At 37.2% G+C, this 22,703-nt stretch overlaps 1 protein-coding gene across 1 annotated transcript in view; it reads right to left on the bottom strand.

Annotated features, from left to right (window-relative positions):
• eng (endoglin) overlaps positions 1-22,703 on the bottom strand; it is a 33,004-nt gene that overhangs the window by 7,793 nt on the left and 2,508 nt on the right. The window contains exons 3-5 of the mRNA XM_077737851.1: positions 10,747-10,889; positions 4,533-4,646; positions 916-1,093 (exon numbers count right to left, since the gene is read on the bottom strand). Coding sequence (XP_077593977.1) covers positions 916-1,093; positions 4,533-4,646; positions 10,747-10,889 — 435 coding nt within the window. The remainder of the gene's footprint in view (positions 1-915; positions 1,094-4,532; positions 4,647-10,746; positions 10,890-22,703) is intronic.

Here is a 22,703-nt window from a genome sequence, read left to right as displayed (position 1 = left end):
ATTGGAAAAGTTTACATATTTGAGTTAGTACTTTTTCTATGACATATTCATCTCCAATGAAACCAAGTGTATGTAGTATATAAGCAAACTATTATTGTATTTGAATATGCACAGCCCACAAGGGAAACCACCGATTTAAATGCAATAAATGCTTATTCTTAACTAAAAGACAAACAAAAATGTCATTAGAACATATTCAAAATAGTTCATTTGATCTAATATGACGTAAAATTTGCAAATACTATGAAGCAGGGTGTTTTCATGTTTGAGGTGTCACCCTTTAACTATGAAAATTTGGTTTTGGAGGGGATTGCTATTGGTTAAAGGCAGGCTAAAGTGATTAGTACAACTATATATTGTCTTTCATGAAGCAATACAAGTCTGTCCAATATTGGATAAGTATTTTTTTTTGTATTTTTGAAAGTTAGTTCTATAGGATGTTGAGACCAATAAATATTGGTGAAAGGAACTAGAGTCGTATATGTAATCAATATGCAAAGTTTTAAGGTGCACATCTTCCAAGTTCACGAAAACTCAGTCACATGTTGATGAATCTCACCCAAGAAATTTACCATCCTCAAGTTTATTTACTGTGGGATTAACTGACTTAATGCTAAGTGTCAACAGTAACATACAATATTTTGAAAAGGCAGTGCTGGCTCATATACAATGATCTCTGTAAATAGCCACCAATGTAATGGGGGGGAAATGAAATAGGATGAAATAACAAGCGCCAGGTATTCCCCTCGATCCGTGTTGGACCGCTTGTGGGGATCAGGCTGCCTTAAGGAGGATTTGTTGGGGAAATGATTGTGTTCGCACAAGCTAGAGCAATACAGTTCTCTATGCTATTATTTCACCTCACTTAAATTGGAAAACGACGCAGTTAGGTATGACAAGAAATGGCTTTCTCACCTTCTGTGGGCTTGGAGTGCATCACTTTAAGATTTTCCAAAGTAGTGAAGGAAGTGACGCCGCCAAACTTGCGAGTTGTCCACCTCACAAGTTCTTCATCCTGGACTGGAAAGTCGACGTCGTGGATGTTGTTGCTGTGCTCATTGCCGTGCAGGACCACAGTGGAAGTGTTACGTTTCTGGAAGATGGAAGCAAAATATAGAATTAATCTTTGGAATAAGCGTTTGAATCAAAAATAGTCAGGATATGTTAAAATCTCATGAAAGACAATATGATAATGATGTCCAAAGATTTATTTATTGGACAGGTTGATCTTTAAGCGTGTTCACGAGTCGGAAGCAACTCTCATGAGTCCGTTATTTCCCTTTGGAGCAGACGCGGAAGCGGTAGTGTCTCGTCCGCAGTGTGGATGTATATATTTATCCCTTGTATGGAGCCAGATTCCAGCCGACTATGGTGACGCACAAAGCTAAAAAAGGTCCCATTTCCTGGCCCCAGTCAGGAAGCAAAGGAAAGACCTTGGCTCCAAAGAGGGTTGTGCAACCGGGCCTGCGGACACTTAACCATAATAAACATTTCTTTTCTATCGAGAGAATAGACCTGAAGGAGAGCTGGGCGGGGGGCCATGAATAAGTGAATGAGAGAACGAGACAGAGAGAGGGGCAGATAAACATGTTTGATATGGAATTAAGTCTGGGAATACTAGAAGCAAATAGAAATAGAAACAATGGTGACAAACTGTTGCCTGTTTTTTTTGTTTCCAACTATGACCTCAGCAATCTGGCTATTGTTTTTTTTTTTTAATCAAAACAAGGGGATTTTTTTCCTCCGTCATTTAGGTAGTTACGAGTCATGGAATTTTTTGGGACGCCAAATGAAATATTTGAAGGGGATTTGGTTGAAACTTTATGTTGTGTTCCAAAAAAGAGTTTGGGAATGGTTTTGCTTTCTTAAAAACACTACTGTAGTAATAACTATTTTTTAAGTGATTTAGATGTTTTTGTTTATTCCTTTGAATACATTATGAAGGTTTTGTAGCAGGAATTAATATGGGAAGAGCCATAAATTCAGGTGACTTGTATTCATATGGAAAAACATGCAATTTGGACATCTCTAGAAAGAAAACAGTAAGAATTGCCTGGTTGTGATGATAATGCGTCATGTCTATTTTATTTTCATATCTTGAAGAAACAAGTGTCTTTTCTTTGTGTTTTGATTAAGGACCAAGAGGACAAAGATGATTAGCAGGTCACCATTTGATCTTGAAGCAGTGAAAGTGCTGACACTCACAACTGACTTATCTTTTTTGGGGCTTTTGTGTCAGCGTAAGTCACTGAGGTCACACGTACACTCACTCACACACACAGTCGCTTTTTTTGTGTGTGTACGTGTGGAAAAAGAAAGGACGCTGAAAGTCGAGGAAAACTGCAAGGAGTCATTGGTTCAATGAGACCGTTTCCCTGATGAAGGCACCAAAAATAGTAAGCGTTGTGCAATGGAAAAACTACCAAAAACAACAAAGGGAAACTACACAGACTGTAAATGAAAGAAGTACTTACATTGTTTTAGAGAAGGGAAGCATTTTCCTATCTCCTTCAATTCTGAGTATAATTTTCTTTAATTAATTTGACTAAAGTATTAAAATACAAAAAAAAAATACAAAATTTTCTGAAAAAAAATTATTAAAAAGGCGCCATTCTAAAATACTAAATAGAGCACGAAATAATGATGTAAAAATGAGTGTTAAATCTCACCTTTGCCACTATTTGTGACCTAAGTGCAGTGTTAATGCACTGCTGTTAACTGCCAGGGTGACCCCGAGTCAAACTGTCAGAGCCATGACGCATGTCCTCTGATGCAGAGCAGCTGCTGTTTTCTCTGACACAGCATTTAAACTGTATTATCGCCTAGTGAAGCGGCTCATCCCTCAAAACAAAACAAAACTTTGAACAAAACATCCTGCGGTTCACAGGTAATGTTGTCCAGACTCTCAGTGAGCCATGATAAAGGGTAAAACTATCACATGATTGTCAGCACAAGTGGAAGACATGACATTTCGTGCACTTTCACAATTTTATTGTTTTTACTTTTTTAATTAGTGCCCTTTGGCTTAGAAGGTTAGCAACATCTTCAACTCACTGACAGCCATTGATGGCGATACACTAATGAAAGATCATGATTCAGTGTCGCTAATGGAAATCTATGATGGCAATAAATGGATTAGGCATTTGTTGCCATCAAGAGCATAGAAACAGGACTATTCACAGCCAGACTTTGCACCTTAAATCAATTTTCACAATGTGAGTCAAGCCAGCCTAAGTATGCACAATGAATGATAAAAAAAAAGTTGCACTGGTGTAGTCAGATTTTTTGGAGGCAATCGTTAAACTGATCAGAAACCAAGTACTAACATTATATGTCAAAATAATAATTTGTGATGTGATGTAGTATTTTTTGGAATCTCATGAAATATTTGTGGACTAGAGTATTTCTTAAGGGTTCATTTTCACACGGAAAAACAAGATTTATCATTTAATGGCTACATTATTCTTACTAGTCTAAAAATAGGGGCACTAAATTAATATTGGAGCATATTTGTGCATTTGTATTGTTAATTCATTGGCTGCCATTGGCAGTTATTAGGAAAACAATATTTAGAATTGTCATTAATGTAGTACTGCGTTCTCAGAAATCATTTCGAATAGTTTTGGAAAAATAGGGGTACTTATATTATATACGCCTATGATCGTTGAAGGCAGTGAGGGAGTATATTATAGCTAAAGAAGCATCTTGCTGGAGCACATTGATAATATAGTTGAAGTTCTTGGCCCAACCGTTGATTGCAGGGCTTTATCCAATGTGTTTTGGCCCGGGAAGCAGCTCCAAGTCCCTGTGCTGTCGTGTAGCACTATTGTACTTTCCTCCACTATTGCACACGTAGCACTTTAATATTGTGAGCTTGAACTTTGCTTGTTCCGCTAAGTGTTTTCTTGATTGACAAATGTGCTTTTTGTCGGTTCACATCCCGCTACTGGCGCCGGCCGGCGTCATTACCATGGCGTTGAAATTTGAAGCTCTTGTCATTGGATAAATAAGAGCAATTGAGAAATATTTCAAATACAGTTGGCTATTCAAAAACTGACATACAATTTGTTTGGATTTTTTTCAGAGTGATCTAGACTGATAATAGAAACCTAGAAATGCAATTTCTGGAGAAAATTTTGAAAAAAATGTGGCTCTCCATGTTTTTTTGCTATACATTTTGGAGTAGTTTCAGTATTTTCAACAGTATGACTGCATCTGCTTGTAAATAATTCATCCTATTTGTTATAGTTCTTAAAAATCCCAATGGTCATTAAAAAAGTTTCGCTTGTAAATTTGTTGCAAATGTTTAAAATCTTTAACCAGAATTTTACAAGAAAATAGTATAATAAATGTCAATTGTTACCTTCTTTTACTCTACCAAACTAACAACCCCCATATTAAATACACTTGTATTTTAAATTCTATTTAAGTACCCATTACACATTTCTTTTACATATGTTTGCACCTGCTTAAAATTTAAAGACATTTTGCTGCAATGTGACATCACAAGCCAAGGCAAGAACATTACTTACATAAATATTAACGCCAGCGTTGATCGTATAGAACCCGTAGGCGGTGTCTGAAGAGGTGATAATCAGGTTCATGGGCTTGGCATCTGCCATTTCCAGTGAGAACAAATTGGAATCCTGATGAAAAACAGCAACATTTGACATGAACATAAAACACACACAAAAAAACTACATGTACATATGTATTATACAGTATGTATGTTGTCGCATTTCCATGAATAATTAAGCCAGTCGGGATGGTTTGAACAATGAGTCACTTTTATATGCAAGTGTTCCACTGCTTTAGTATGAGAATGCGATAATAACCCATAATGCTTAAGAGATCTTCATAATGCGGCGCTAACGGTCCTGTCGCAGGGGAGGTTTGGCGGTAGATGAAAAGCCAGCCTGTGATTAGGAAAAGACGTTCCAGCGAAGTGGCGTAAATATTTTCCCCCGCACTGTCAAAGTGTCCCGGTGAGAGTTACAGCGCAAGCCAAGTAATGAGCCTTGCCAAGTGTATGCAGTGTTGCACAAACAAAGCACAACTTGGATGGCACACCATCCTTTCTGGCATTAGGACGATCAATAGTAGTGAAATTGTAATCTTTCACCCTTTATAGGTAATTCAACAAAATCAGAACATTAGAAAGATGTGGTATGGAAATCACATTTTAGATCCTGTGGGCAACAATATTAAAATTTTTGGTACACAGGTTTGGGTTAAAATGTGACTCATTTTAATTTGCAGAAGCATGAAAAGAGACACGTCATTAGCCATTGACAATGATAGATGTCTAATTCATTTAAATTATGAAAACTTTTTTCAATGCCATTGGAATCGAGCATTGCCAATGTTACCTAATCAATTCTATGAAAACCCTATTAAACAATTAAGGCCACTCAATGACCACAATCAAATTTACAAGTGTTTCACAATGTCCAACCACATGTTAGTTCAGAAATGCATTTATTCAAACATTCAGATTAGTAATTGATTAAATCTGATAACTGCTATTTTTTTAAGTGCTATTGAAGTCCGTATACCAGGGCTGTCAAAGTCAGATTTAAAAAAAACTGACAAGATCTGCCTACAATTGCACTTTTTTTCCCCTTCATGCTACTGGAATGTTAAATATTATACATGGTTGTGTACACTATACTAATATGTTTAATAAGTCCCTCTCACCAGTTACTAATAAGAGCCAGCGTGCACGATGGTTATGCACATGAATCAAAGACTAAAAATAATCCACAGAGAGCACGACGACCTCGGTCATTGAATTAATGCAATCGTTCCTCTCTCCAATTATTCAAAACAACAGTAACTCTGAACAACTGCTAGAAATTTAATATTTTGAAACAGTCAGCAAAGTATGAAAGATTATTCTTGGTCATGTATGGTCACAGTTCATTAGAAAATGAATAAATAAATTCCATCACATCTCTTTTGTCCTATTGATAGAATCAGAAAATAATACAGAAAATCAATTGCAACCATAACGCCTAGGAATTTTCATGTTTTGAATAGTGTGGTTATTGTTCTTGATTGTCTTCACAGGCAAAAACTGAAAAAAAAATGATGCTTTTGAGTGCTTTCAATCACTGTTTGTTATTCTAACACGCTGGTTTGTGAGTGTTTCCAATTGTGCTTAAAGCAAATGTATTCTTTCTTCTTTTTCATCAAAGTTTCCAAGGAAGTTATGTTTAAATCATCATTTTAAGTTTTTAATTTGTGTATTTATGTGCGCGTCTTCGAATATTTTGTCTTTTTGGGGTTTCTCACATATTTATTCCAAAATTGGAACATTTTCATCATTTTTAAAGGGTTTTGGTTTGTCGTATTAGGGTAAAAATACGTCTTTGATAAAACAAAAACTGACTTCTGGAACCAATTTATTTCATAAGTAGAGGTGCCGCAATTCTTTGATACTTTTGACAATCTTACTCTAACTCTAGTTATTCATGAAAGCCACCATGCACAGTTGAAATAAACATAACTACAGATAATAGAAAATAAAACCCATGGCACGCCAAGCTTATTCACCCGGAAAAGCATAATAAGATTGTTTTTTCTTGCCAGTTGGTATTTATGGAAACTAACACCAGGCCAGAAATAATCCACATACTTTATACTGTCTGTGACAATTTGTATGTGTATGTGCGACCGTGTTAATGTAAGAGAACTTGCCAATGATGCTAATTAAATGTGCAAAGGATGTGCATAGTAATCCTGCCATTTTCCTCCTTTTCTTCCACAAATCATGACAGCATCGACTCAATTAACAAGGTTTCTAATTGGCTTGGAGAAGTGAGACATTTGTTTGAAGTGTTAAAAATAACTTGCAGCTTCAGACAAGTTTGACTTATACTTCTTAGCCTATTGCGTAAGCAGTCAAGGGTGTGACAGCGATGCAATGTCAACATGTTTCCAGAACAAGCAGTATGCCAATCAGTTTTCAAAAAGGATGCTAACGAGGTAGATGTTTCTATTTTTAACATTGCTGCACCGTACAGAAAATGCCGATTTATAATGAGAATTTACAGACTGATTACCTTATCTGCTACAGTTTTGCTTGGCATGGTTTTGCCCTGCTGACATAATGACCAAAAGAGTGGCAAAAGGTTGTTTTGCCAACAAAATGTGCAGGGTCACAACTATAGAAAAATAAATGTTAAAATATTTAACGAGTGCGTAGACAACCCTGGTTCTGAGGAGAGCAAAAATTCTAAAAAGTCTAGCGCTTTAAAGGTCGTTTTTCAATTACAAAAAAAACCCCAACCAGTTGTACCATAAATTGATGCAATAATGATGTACAAATTATTAAAATATTACATTACTTTGTTGTTAGACATATACTAATGATGATCAATATTATCTTTGACAATAGAGCAAGTTGCTTTGCATGTTTTCTCGATTTTTACCAAATTCTAACAATGGGTTTGAAGCTAAAGTGATGTAGAAGGAAAGATTTTAACAACTTGGATATTGTAAACATAGGCAAGGTGGCAGCATAGGCCATTAAAAAACAACAACTATAATAAAATATTATATGAGATAATACTAATAGTTCAATACAGTTTTAGTTCAGTGTGTCGTATGTGCTTTTTATCAGCGACATCTAGCTCTACGTGATGAATACTACACAGAAAAAAAGTAATATTCTACACTGTATTTGACGGTATCTTTTGATATCTGCGGAAGACATTGGAATCTGCAGTTGTGAGGTGACAAAATACACTCGGGTTTTAAACTCAATAACAGAGCAATAATACAGTGTGGCAATTTGGAAATAACTGCTATGATTGTTTGGGAATCAGTTGAAGGTGCCACACGACTCTTGTGAGAACAGGCTTGTCAAAAGGTACAGAAACATATCAACACTGATGATTCAATAAGGATAGGACATTATATTGAAAAAGTATCAGGACTCAGTTATTTGCTTTTGAGCTCCCACGGGTTGCCAGACATTTGTTGTCCAGGAGAAAATTTGATTTTCTGTTACTCTTGATATGTTAATGAAGAACCATTTTGTAATTTTCCTTGTTTACTCTTTGGTTACCGATTGCAGCAATAGACGTCTAATCCATTTGGAATATGGAGGATTGGAGGGAAATAAAACGATGTTCATAATCTTTATTGTTGGACAGTTTCTCATAAAAGCAGTGGGAAATTGTCCAAACTTTTGACTGGTAGTGTTCAATTACAGTGGATGTTATTATAAATAAGCCCAACAGAGGAACGTCCCTCCGGTAGTGAGGATTTAATGTTCTTAGAAACTCATTTAGGTTGATTTCTTTTTTTTTTTTTTTTTGGAGGGGGGTAAGTTTTTTTTTCCTGGGTTGTTTCCAGCAGGGAGGCAATGTGCAGCAGGTCTAACGCTAAATTAATTTTCTTTCTACATGATTTTTTTGGTGGATCCAAGAGAATTGTGATGAGCCTGGCGGGCCAAGGAATATTTACAGACCCCCATGCTAAACAAATTAGGTCCAAGGAGACTTCCAAAACTAATTGTCTCCAGGAATATGAAACTAAAATATATTAAGAGTTTAAATTGTCTTTTATTCAATTAAACGTATAGTTTGTATAATAGCTACCGGAAGACTAATTATTCTGTAAAACTACACAAATCTTAATACCTACAATAACCCAACATAGGCACTTACTATGGTACACCTCCCAAAATTAACTCACTTCCACATTTATTTAAGATGATTACTGATGCCATTTCCAGTCATTCATCTTGTATCCTTTCTTGAAAAGGAATTGGCTCTGCTTGTCGAGTGTTTGCCTAGTGGCAACAAGCCTGACTAACCCAGCCTACGTACTACCTTAGTTGGACATCAGGCAAGTTCTTCCCTGTGGATTCTAACACAACCTTCACACCCAGCTTGGCAAGGGATGAAGTAAGACCACTTCCTCTGACAAAAATGAATGGTTACCACGTAATTTGTGCTTTTTTTTGTTCCTTTGCTCACATGTAGCAAATCTAAAAGGAAGGGCCAATTAACATTTTTAATATGTTGCGGGGGAAGAATTCCCTTGTAACTCAAAGAGTAAACATAACATTTGACATAACATTTGTTGTGGCATGATACGTTTTGTTGTTTCATTTTTTTTTTAGAGGGGTGGGACTAAACACGGGCAAACTGTTACAGGAATTTGAAGAGGATTTAATAGTGTTTATCCATCAGGAGCGGGTGGTATTGCGATTCACTCCTCAGAAATCAAAAACAATTATTCAAATTTTTGTGGAAAAAAACCCACATTACATTATTCATGGGTTTTGTTTTGTTTTGATACTGAAAGTTAATGCTACAACTATAAAATAAAGTTGCTCATGGAGGGAACCCATTACCTCCTGTGCATTTTTTCATGTATTAAAATGTTGGGTTGCATTAAACAAGCGTCCAAATTTCTTTGTAGAACACCAACAAAATGCATTTCAGATTGTGATATTTTTCATGAAACAACTTGCCTGTGTTGCCGTTACCATGGAGATTAAAATCGCTATAAAACTTGACTGAGTGACTGCAGAACGTTATCTTAATGATGAACATATGAGGAGAATTGAAGCAACAAAGAAGCTTATAGGAAAGCAAACTGAAGAGTGAGCAAGAGTACACTGATAAGGTTGTGACAAATGTGGACCGCAACAGTGAAATATGGAGTCTGAAAAAATGATAGTATTAAAGATTCCGGAACTCTTTTTCCCACTAGGTGAATTCCAGTGTACAAAGATAAATTGTACACTATTCCATTTTGGAGTGTGGTCTCAGGGGTTCCAAAAACCAAAACAGTATCATGTATATTTTTTTATCTTAATTTAGCTTCCTATAATTAACAATAAATTAAATAATTTTGATTTCAGAATAACTTGTGTTGTCTGTATTCTGTATTTATTTTCTGCCTTACTATTTTCAATTGTCTTGTATGTATTACTCATATATGGTTATCAGGGTGATCCAATGGTAACTATAAGAACATCTTGAGGTCGACTTTTGGTATTACAAGCGCATATGAAATCCCATCAATGTAACAAGTCTGTGCACCAGTAGCATTAAAATTCCTATTGTTGAATGTTACTTTTATTTATTAACTATTTCAGGACCATTGATGATAATAGACATTTCATAATCTAAATGCACTTATCACTTGTTACTATTCACCCGCTTCCAACACTCCCAATTCAAATATAATGAACATCTATCGCTGTTAATGGCAGCCGAATAGTAATAGCAGGGTGTAAAACACACACGCCATGCATACAAGAAATTAATAAGCAGACAGATATTTTTTCATGGCAATGTATATGGAAAATGTATTTACTGAGATGGTATTTATGAATGGCAGATTCCATTAGGGCAAAAGATATGGTGAAAATTAAATAGAGAAACCAGCGTTGATATATTATATTGTCCTGTCAGCTGTTGATAATCATCAGGCTGCGATGTTGGATGTGTGACAGGGTGTGGTGCATTGCATATAAATATGAAATAGGCAGTTCGTGACATCTTGACACCTGACGATGGGTGTTATTGTGTAATTTGTTAATGCAGTTTTATAAGCAGCTAAAGTAATTTATTAAATTACAGAAGTCTATAGACAGTGCCAAGGACATTAAAAATAAAGGATTAAACAGATACTACATAAACAATCACTTTAAATGTTGGCCACTTCGTCCAATTTGCATCAATAACCTATGTACGTACATTAACCTCAGCTCGACGTCCTTACCGTGGTAGCAAAGTTGAGTTTGATGATGTGGACCTCGGCCTTGTCTTTTCCTACAAAGCTGGTCCAGCAGCCAAGTTGCAATTCCTTGACGTGAATCCAAGAATTATTGTTTACTTCTACAGGTTCACACATCGGACGTGAGGCTGCAAGACATTGTGCAAGGAACAAATGGTTGAGCAGTGTAATATTAGAAATTTCTGTGTGAAATTCTAGGCTGATCTTCAATTGAAAACAGTAAATAACACTTGTGCATTACAAGCCATGGCATAAAAATCATGCATATTTATTTGTAACATTCTCATATTTACTATACTTGACCTGTTGTGTGAACTTCAATGGGTCCAATACATCTAACATTTAATTGTTAGGCCCAAGTAGAAGTGTGTGCTCTCCTGAGAGTGCCTTTTTATATCAGTGAAAAATTGAGTAATGTGTATCAGATTCATAGTATGTCTGAACTTGTTGTAGCCACTGTGGGAGCATCCCTCCATTTGTGACTCGGACGGCGCTGTTTAAAAACGAATCGTCTGGGATACGTTTATCAAACGTGTCAGGATAAGCAGCCACAGTCATCCATCAATCCACTAGTACCGGTTGCTGTTTAACCCCACGGAGACCTATGTCTCTGAAGGAGGAATCAATATGGACTAGTCTTTCTGGTCAGGGAGGAAGTATCAGGGGGTTAAATAAATGCTCTGACCTCAGCAACATGTGTCCATGCTATTATGTCAGACTGCCACTGATGCTGTCAACATGCAATATTATGCTCAAATCTGACAAGTGGCTAAAGTGATAAAATACTCCTTAGAGAACTTCCTGTTTCCTCAAAAGAACAGCAGTGAAACTGTCACTTGACTTTTACAAGCCAATCAGAAGCAGTTTTTACACTCGATTTAAATAGCATATAGTCAGAAAGTATGCAAAACAAATTACCAAGACTTAAACTGATCCAAAATTATTGAAATTGTGCAATACAAATCCATTTGGTAACGTTTTGCTTCTGCATAGTTGAGACCGACGAAGTAATCAAAGGCAAAGATTGCAGCAGGGGGCTAAAGACTCAATGGATAGTAGTCGAAACACTTGACTTTATCATGCGACGAGTGCAAATATGAACGTGAGAGTGGATTAGAGGATGAAGTAAGTCATAAATAACATGATTCTACGGTACAAGTTCAAATCGGAAACTGTATCACTATAACATGGCGCCAAGTAAGTGAAAGAGACGGAAGGGTTTAAGTCAAAAGTCCAGTAACCAAGTTAACAGTCAACTGCAGTCTTCCAACAGTCACAACAACACAGATACTGAAAAGAAAGATTCAAATATTCGTGTCCCATCTCATTCGCTTTCTCTGCACTTTACTTTTCAGCACCATGAACAGCTCCACACCAGCACCTGGTGACCTTACCGTCACCGACAAGCAGCAACAATCACAGCAGTGCCAAAACTTGCCGCTTTAATCCACAGCAATCGCGGTGTAAAAACACAAAACAAGTGCCGTCACTCCCCGAAAACGAATTTCACGGCCCAAAACAATCAACAACAGGTTCACACACAATGCACAACAAATAAGAATGAAAAGGTACAAAACAAATAGAAAAGTGAAACATTTAAAAGACACTACATTTCAGTCCACCTTACTATCAGCAAATCAATGCACGGATGTGCCAGCTAATTGAAGGAAAGGAAGATAATCATTTTTGGCTCAACAAAGGATTTTTTTAAGATCAGTGCTTACCTTGGCACGATATGACGGCCACAAATCAAGCCAAAAATGGCAGTTTAATTCTTGACTCTGACCTTAACTATTACACTCATTTAAAGTTTATCATTAAATCTGATAAGTACCACTTAAAACTATTGCCAGAATTAAGGCTCTCCTGTCCAAATAGTACATTAAAAAACATATGTTATCCTTTATTTTTTATATTGAATTATTGCTATGGCATATTCAAACGTTTTAAGAGAAACACCGGTCATGAAATTATTACACTGTGCATGCCTCCTGAACAACTGTGTAATGGATTTTAAACATTTAAGAAGTATGGTGTGGTAAAATGACTCTTGAGAGTACATTTTCCTAAAAAAGTAATGAAGTAAAGGGAACGTGATACTCAGGTTGACTACTTCAAATGGAATTGAATATGAAGCGCTGTCAACGTTGGCCAACGCGTTAAGAAATCCAGATGAAGCCATTTTTTTTAAGGCTTTTGTGTATGAAACATGAAGGGAACTTGTATTATTTGTGGTATAACCTCTTCCCTCTTTCCTATTTTGTCTGTTACTACAGCTTGTCTTTGTCCATCCACATGACACCATCCCTTCCTTTACTCGGGAGGTCAGGCTTCCTGTTATTCTGCCTCTCTGCGTTCATGTCTCTAGCTCAATAGCCACCACGACCATAAAGGCATTTTTCTCTTGTTCTGCTGTGACGGAATCAACTTTCCATGACAGTCACCCCGAGGGGTCTCGCTCGTAAATCGTCTTGATTGCAGATTGCCTTTGGAAGTGTGTGTGCAGGCATGAGTCCCATTTTTACAAGGTAGCGTAGGATATGAACAACATTCATTTTGCCCTTGTGACCCAGGAAATGCCAATGGCCTCGCTAAGCGGTTTGCTGGTAAATGAGGTATGGAGGGCTATTCCATCCCATGTCCTCTTTATCCACTTATATCAACCGCCTCCATTTCCCATTTCATGAGCGCTGGGACATGTTTTCGCAGCTTGCTGATTTCCAGTTTGTAGATTGGGCTGTGACAGAGGGAACAAAGTCAGGAGAACAGATGGAAAATTAACCAAATTCCACCGATTATGCCTCGGCATATCGCCGATACGGACAAGTGAGTGAATGCTTTGAAGGGTGATTGCAGTACTTTTAAAACCAGATCCACGAAACAGCTGTTAAGTAAGCCCAAGGGACAGCTGAGATTAGCGCAACTATATTGGAAAACCCGTAGAGAAACCTTGTTGTACATATCGTACTACTTGAAGACACAAATTTGAGCAAATGGGTGGTTGGATGAGAAGTGTAGTTAAGAGCTTTGGCCCAGCTCCCCTACTTTCCACAAAATAGCAGTTGGGGAACAAACTGCATTTCGGCCATGATCCCTCAGAGCACAACTTGGCACAAAATGCCCTTGCGCTAATGACATTGACTGCACCATCTACCTACTCTTGGAAAAACATATTTACCAAAAAATCCAGTTCACGTCACGCTTCACCTTGAAGCAAACAACATGGCAGAGGAAAAGAGCTTTGTGGCTTTTTGAAAAGAGTAAGGCACCATTAGCAAACACAAAGAATCTACCCTTGCAACATAATACAAATATAGATGCTTTTATAAGAAAACCATTAGCTCATGACAGCTACACACGCCAACACCTCACAAATGAATTCTCCTCTAAGGCAAAATATGTGCAATGGCCTGCTTTGTGGCTCAAATGAGAAAAGTATACATTACCTAAGCCCGAGTGCTAAATTGATTTTCTGATTTATGTGTTTTTATTGCAAATGTTTCCAAAAAAAATTCATGCTGTAATGTTAATAATGAATGGTTATTTTGCTGGTGTTTTTTTTTTCTCCTACAAAGAAATCTTGGAACCAGTTATTTAATAAATTGTTTCAAGAAAGAGATTGGATTTTCTTGTAAAGTTAGGGTATATTTAAGTCAGATGTTTTTGCACTTCATTTCTAATTTTTTTTCACTAGAAAAGAAAGAAAATTAGAAACAATAAGCCTCTGCTTAAGTTTCTTTGCTATTGAAGGACTTAGACGTCCAATCCATTTTGATTGGGAGTAGCCAATGAGCCCCCCATAAGGGTTTAAACATTTTTGCACTTTGTCAACTTAATAGTAGCTCTTGACAATGACATCAATTGCTGCTCTTGGGGAAAACATTTTTAGGGAGAGAAGCAGAGAAATAACTTTTGTGTTCACGTCATGCTTCATTCAGACAACGTTGGCGTTTGTGACAAGCTTTACTGATTTTACTAGAAGAGTGCACAATATCTGACGCTAACCATATTGTTTTTACTCTCCAACCTCGCTCAAAATAGTCATGTCTGGAGTGAAGTTCCTCTAGTGTGATTGGCAGTTGCCTAAAAAAAATCCTGACGACTCTTCATAAGGTGTGATAGAAGGGCATTTCAAATATTGTGAAGTAGGGCATCTTTTTTCTTTATTTGTATGGGGCAGCATGAACACAACTTACTGCTTAGATTTTCTAATAACTATATATAAATAATGTTCCTACAGCACATCGCACAAGCTCCCACTCATTTTCTACACTTCTTGCACCGACTCACCTCCCACCAGATTTCACAGTGCAACTCCTTGAGCGAGACTTTCCATTTGACAGATTTATTCGTGAAAGGATCCCCGTGGAGACAGACTTGCATCTGACAAGATAAAACATCAACTCGCGTCGGCAGCAAAAAACAACCATTGTTCAAGAGTACACAGACAAATGCCCCCAATGCAGCGGTTGCCAGTATTATATTCTCTCTTTATTCCCCCACTGTATGAGAATGACGTGGCCTGCTTTAGTTTTTTAAATAAATTCATCAGTTAATTTGCAATATTTCTGTAAGCTATCATTGGTTCATTATTATTCATCATTGACTCCCTATCGGATTTTTTTCCAATTTCAGGTAACTCATGCTTGCTTGGGTGGAAATTCAAAGCCAATCATGCGAGGGTATACCTGTGCATACAGAGAAGGTAACAAAAGTGTGACCTAAAAGCTAAAATGGTAAAAAAATAATAATAATCCTTGGATAAAATTCAGCCATTAAACATTTCAGTGCCATTGAGGATAATAGACATCCAATATTGTGGTTCTTTTCAATGTTTTGCTGTGAATTTAAATGAGTTTGATACAAGTAGATGACCAGATCTTCATCCCCTGTCAGTTTTCCTAGGTCAAAGGTCAGCTAGTTAGTTCATTCTAAAATATTGGAAGGATATCCGACAAACTACTAAATGCAGCAAAATAAATAAAGTGCCAATGTTGCACAATGTATGCTCTTTGAAATTTAATTTCCAGCCACTTATCGCCCTTCCTATGATAGCCACAATTGCAAATGGCATTTTAAAAACAGCGCTTATTAACCTTGACAAAATGCCTGCCGATTATAAATTAAGACAATTAAAAGTAGCAAAAAGATAGCCAAAAGTCATTAAATACTTTTTTTAAGATGTAAGTTTGCAGTTCAAATAGATTGGCCTTCTCTTGCCTTCAGTGGCAACCAATGCGCAGAAAGAATTTTAAACAAATGTGTTTAAAACAAGTTGAAACGCAAAAATAAAGTGTTTATTTGCCAGTTCAAGCTTGCCTCTGGCAACTGAACATTTTTTTTAGCAAGTTGACCAAAAAGGGCAAACCTGCATTTGCCACGGTCATATTTAATGAAGGACATGTGCCCTGAAAAGTTAACTTCGAGCCCTGCTTCTACCTCGGAGGACTAGTTTATAGATTGGTAGTGAAAAAGAAGATTTTTTTTTTGTGAGTGGTGTGTATTGCGATGGTAATTCTGTCACAAATAAATATATTCTTTTTATACTTGTAACATTTTTGAGTGTACCAAACCTGTTGGATGCCAACTCTCCCAGTCCAAATGGAATAGACAGCTATCACCATCAATGACTTCTAAAGAGTTAATAATAAGGGTGGGACTTTAATGCATGAATGACACTTAATTATTTTAAAGAGTTGAACAAATTGTTTGTTTTTTTAATCGGTGGGTGAGACTATTAGTTTGAGAATTAATGGCTAGTAAAAATAACTTCTAAATCCAGATATGACTACATTGAGGACATCCATAGTCTAACCATTAAAAATGAAAAGCTTGCAGAGAACCTCCTCCTAGTTAAATCATCTATTGCCTATTAACTACCTTTAATGGCCGCTAAGCAATGTGGATCACACCTGTAGTAAAGTCCAATAGCAGTTTTTCCATTTAAATTGAAACCGGGGAAGCCAATGAGTAGAATATCAATTATGTGAATTGTTTCTTCCTTATACCAGAAATCTTATTGGAGTTTTTTTCCACCAAAATATAGATTATCGCTTTTCCACATACTATATATTTGCAGCTATTACACTAAGCCACTGCCCGGTTCACTGTTTGCTTTAACAATGTAAAGACAAGGAAGTCATTGTAATCATCTTCCTAGTAATGGACTATCCATGGGAGTCCATTCCCCTTTAGAGAGGATTCTTCTCATTTGTTTCCAGGATTAAATGAAAACACTCTTATTATTCCTAAGACCGAGCCGGGCCTCCTTAAATGAAAGCTCACCGTCCGCGTAGGACCAATATAATTATGCAGAGTGCGCTGGAGCTGCTCTAAGAGTAGCTAGTAACTGTGTTTGGGCGTTCTTGGACATCGAGGTGATTTATCTTCTTGGGGGATCAATGCAACCTGACACGGACCTGGCTGGCTATAGCATCCTGTATTTTTCCTTTTTCCGATTTTTTTGTTTTTTTGGTTCAACAGAAGTAGATAAATCCATGACAGTAAGTGCCAAGAGTTATTTGCCCTGATAGGGAATTAGCGTACCTCTGCGACACGTTGTGACTAAAATGTCTATGTCAGCAAGATGGTTTTAGAATGCTTAAAGAAAAATAGATATTAAGGAGCACTCTGGAAACTACTGATGCAGTGTTAGGTCTACTGCATTTATGCACTGAATTTTTCTAACTGCCCATAATCCTCCCTTCAGAGTAACACATTACTTCACAGTCTGTTAAACATCAGGGCGATAAGGAAATTTTTATCTTGGCTCAACGTGAATAACGGCAACTGAGGGGAGTATTTCTTTTTGTGGGAGAGGGCAGAAATTGATGTTAGAAATTTTAGAGGAGCTCTTACATTGAAGATACAACTTAAACGTGTGTTATTGAGTGTAATTTTCCGATAAATTGCCTTAGGGAAGCAACAGACTTCCCAAAAAGTGGAGATGGGACGGGTTGCACTTTCAGATTGATTTCCAAGTGGAGCTTAGTGAAGCCTGTCCCTGTATTTGAACTCAATGTTGGAATTCAAAATGTTGTTTCACAGGGTTCTCTTAGACAGTTGCTGTGTCCTACAGCACCTGAAATGTCTTTACTAAAACTATTGCTAATTTGAATCTCCCAACTAAAACTTGATGCCAGGTAATCTCTATATTTTGAGCATTTCTAATCATTTGAATTGAATATTTTGAAGTTCAATAAAAATGTGTTTTCACGACAGTATTTACGCCTGCTAAAGTCATTCCAACGAGAAATGGGAGGAGCCGAAGTTCCTTTAGTTATGGCACGAAAGGTGAACGTCAATGCCACAACACCCCATGCAAATACACCCCTCCCACACACACACAGGCACCCCCAAAGCAACACATCCACACACACACACCCACAAATGTATACACACGCACACACACCTATTGTCCCAGCGTTTCCGCAGCTGCAGATTGAGGCCTGACCATCCACAGGAAGGTAAACAAGCTCTTATCAGTACTCTGCAGGGGCCCGCACTGTCCCTTGGCCTCTCACCTCAACGCTTGCTACACATCACCGCACAAGCTTCCTGAGCATCTCACTTCCTCAAGCACCTGAAACCGCTATCCATTAAAACCACTGCGCCCGCCCGGATACGGACAACACGACGATTAATGGTGTCAAAGTTTTGACAGCTTAAAAAGGAGGTGAGCCAAAAAGGCGCTCCGGCCAGACCACACTCTGAAAGGAAGCCAGGACGTAATCGGCGAGCCTGGAGACAGCCTGTCTTCACACTAGCTCTGTTTACACCTCGGGGAGCCATTCGTCCGTCGCCTAGTCGTTGTCGGAAGCCGGTGCAACAGCAAGTACAGCGGCGGCGTATGGAAGGTCTATGGCTCGCTTCCTTTGCGCTCGCTTTATGCCCGTAATGAGACGTCTATATCCACGCAGGCACGTTCGCGTCTATGGTAGGTTTTGTCACATCATAAACAGAAACATATCACTTTTACGTACACACTTAACTAGTGTACCGTACAGCCCATTTACCCCATAAAGGACTTGAACTTAAAATAAAACTCATTAATTTACCTCAAAAAGGGCAGAAAATAATTTATGAAACCCAATAATGTTGAGAGTACATACTGGTTAATTGTTGTTTGCCAATACTGATACAATTAATACTATATATATATATTTTTTTGGCTGCTATTGACAAATAAACGTCAAAATCATATTAAACCGCAGCAAATGAACGAATGCCAGCCCTGTTCAAAATCGATCAGACGTTTCCGAATAAGAAATTAATTTAAATCCATAACAGAAGGATGAAAAGAGAAACATGATTGGAAGTCGTCAGTGGAGGAAATCCTACTTTGCATATGAAAAATTACAAGGCAAGTCCATCAATTTTTGTCAAGTTTTGACAAAAACTCCACATTTAAAGCTTGGTAGACTGCTTTTTTTTTAGACGATATGCTCGAACGGCCGCCAACCAGTTTTTTTTTTAAACTATTTTTCTACACTACCAAGTTTGCAAGTTTCCAATTCACTTTTCAAATTCATTTTTTAACTGCATGCACCTGTGTCACTTTCGATTTATTTTATCAATGTTATTTTTCACCTGTTTGTTGTGGATTCCAAAATAAGAAGCTAGTTTTTCCCCCCACCCTCTGAATTAAACAACGATGCAGCCATTTTACAGATATTTTTTTTAACGAGCTTCATCCAGCCTTGCTGTGGGCCACAAATGTTTCATTCATCTCTTTTGTGCTTAGCGGGCACAACCATTTTTTAAAGCAGTGCTGCACCACTTTAAGACCATGCAGTTATTTTTTTCCATCATAAATCGATGAAGAATCTTAGTTTATGATCGTAATCCTAAATTGAATTCCCTTTCTAACTTACATTGACAAAATAGCAATGTCATACTATACAACACATAACAGAACACTTCTTTGTCAAACATATACCCTAAAAAACAAACCATCCAATTAAAACATCCAGCAGTAACCTTTTACTCCGTTAACTAACGACCGTCTATAAAGTGTATGGATAGTATATTCGATGCTATACGTGAATCTCTCCCTGGTACCACAAAAGATCGATTGTATAACATAAGCAGTCATCTGTGTGTTAGATGAATGCACAGACTAAATTAAAAAAAAGTCCCATTCTAATTAAAGGCAAGTGAAAGCAGAGACAGTGACTTGTTTCTAATTCCTGGGGATTAATGTTACTCTGTAACAACCAATGCATCATCCATGACTGGCGAATATCTTGTTGTTCTGTCATTTTTGGGGAATTCTTTCCAATAATTATGGACGACCCCCTTGTTTTAAAGCAGGACAAAAACGAAGGATGTGATTTTTGGCTAGGGATGCAAGCCAAGTGGAAACAACAAGGGGAAAGGCACAGCGCTTACGAGACAAGAGAGGTTATCAGTCTCGGATAGCTCGTTTAATACTCCCGCAAAACATTATGAGCTAATTAAAATGTTGCCGCAGTTAGGAGTTTGACTTCCAGTGATGAGGAAAAGTTGCAAATGTTAACGACGTCAAGGTTTCAGAATCAGCGGAAATCTAAACCGATTTGTGAGGGAGCTATTAACTATGTCGCTAACTCAAAAAAAAAAATCCAAAGTCAGTTTCCAGGCAAAGTTTTGGGGTGAAAAAGGTCTACTTGAGGTTCAAATTGCTGTGATCTTTAAAAGTCGACATGCTGGAATCTTGCTGAAGGACTCAAGCTCGCCTCACATTGAGGTTGTAGGGTTATTTAAATATTTATTATATTTGCTTGTATGTACCAATGAACCAGTATAGTACACAATAGCCAGAATTACTGGTATTTTGTGGGAATTCAGATGTTTAGTAATGGAAATACACTCCCTGCAAAAACCCAAACTCGCTAGTACCATCAGGAATCTCAATTGGTGTCCTTGTATTTTATAAATTCAGTAATGGGTAAACAAATCTGCTTCCTTGTTATATATTTTTGGCAACAGATATAAACATGATGTGATTCTTGAGAACCAGCAAAAATATGTTATCAAATAGGGTTAATAATAATCATTAAAAGGGAATGAAAGTACAGTATTTACACTAACAAATGTGGGTAATTTTCTGTGAGTGTATGTTTAATATGACGTCTGGTTTGTAACAATTATACATGAGAAATTTTGGTTGTGAGCAATTAATTTCTTTTTAAATCCAGTTAGTGTTTTAGTTTTACGTCAAGCATATTGTCGCACACAGCTATGAAGATGTGATAGAGATCTCGGGTCTATAAATACAGATTGAGCAGCGTGGTACCTGAATCAACAGGAAATTTACCCACCCACTGCTTGAATCAAGAGGCACCTCGTTGGGAATCAGGCTGTTTCAAATATTTCACAAGTTTAACAATACATTTTTCATGGTGAACTTGAAAAAGCTGATAGAAACACTTTGTTTAGGTGCAAGTAATGTCTATAAGATTTTCACATTTGATTCGAATTGAGAAATAATTCAGTAAAAATATATAGTTAACAAATTATTTAAATATATATATTTTTTTAAAAATGACTCTTTTTTTCTCTTTTGAGAGAAAGCTGGGTGTAAGAAAATAATTTTAAAAAGTAAATAAATACAACATTAATTTACAATAGCCCCACATAAAACTTTATAGTGCGATTTGTATATTCATTATTTCAAAAAGAAGACTAAAGCACCAAAAGATGAAGAAACGATGCATTTGTGTAAAAGAAAAATCTATTGGGTCCAATTCATGTGTTTATTTTCTCCCCCATAAAACATTATCCTCATCAATTCACATCTAGAGTGAATGATTAAAGTTAAATTACTGAAGATAAGTCTCAGCTTTGACGATCAATGAGCTGAAGCCTTCAACGTTTTTTGGCCCCGCTCAACTCCCCGGTAGGTCAAAACGGCCCACGAATTTGCAGTTGCACTTTCAACGATCCATCCAAATGTAAGTGCCAGTACTTATCCTGCGAGAGCCTTTGGGTCTGCCAGTGGGCAAAAACAGTCAAGAGATAACAGCGCATAATGCTAGGTCTTATCGGTGTAGACAGCAGGCATGTTGACATGGGGCACAAGTGGTCGCCATGCTGACGAGGCATTTATCTCAACGACAACTAATGAGCCATTCAGGGCACACTGAGGAATAAGAGATCACAATGAGGGTGAGACTTTTTTTGGACCCAATTTTTTTTTTGCCGATCCTACTTTTTATTTCAGGAGTTGATAAAAACAAAAGAGCGATATATAAAAAATAAATACATTTTTAATTCTTCATAGGGGTTAGTGAACTCAGCTGTCAGGTGTATTTAGATTTATACACGTTTTGAATTTGCTTTTATTAACATTTCATTGATAATGTATGCATTTTTTGGCAAAAAAAGGATTTACTAAATATATTTTATTATTTAAATGACCTGCGGTTTAAAAAAAATGGTTTTAGTTTTCATAAAAACCTAATAAGATACAGTAGTTTATTACTTAAAGCCGCAGTGTGTAGCTGAAACTACTATTAGAATTTTTCAATAATGATTCTCCTGTACCAAAAACATAAAATTATTCCTGATATTAGAAACTGTATATTTTCTTTAACAGAATGGTAGGCTTGCAACAACTTTGTCAACAGGTGCAGCAGCAAGCATTCATATTAGGGACTGTATATAAAGAAAAAAAACTGATTGTTTTAAGAGAGGAAAAGCAAAGCTGGCAGAAATGGATTGTTTTTTTGGGAGGGACATAACAGTGAAAGAGATTGAAATCGGTCTGGGCCAGCGACAAGTGGTCGCGTCTGTCTCCCTGCCACCCAGTCTGACGGCCGCCCGAGGCTGGCTCACGCCGCATTAAAACACAGGAAGTGCTCTGTTTTGACTCGCCATGCCGCTTTCTGGCCCCCTTTCGTCTGAGAAAACTCTCGTGTCTCATCATCCCTTCTGTAAAAATCTACTGCTGTGATAAAAAA

This window comes from Stigmatopora nigra, chromosome 17, assembly GCF_051989575.1.
Source record: "Stigmatopora nigra isolate UIUO_SnigA chromosome 17, RoL_Snig_1.1, whole genome shotgun sequence".
NCBI classification, from domain to species: domain Eukaryota; kingdom Metazoa; phylum Chordata; class Actinopteri; order Syngnathiformes; family Syngnathidae; genus Stigmatopora; species Stigmatopora nigra.
The sequence above is the reverse complement of the archived record's forward strand: the minus strand, read 5'-3'. Positions and strand labels throughout refer to the sequence as shown.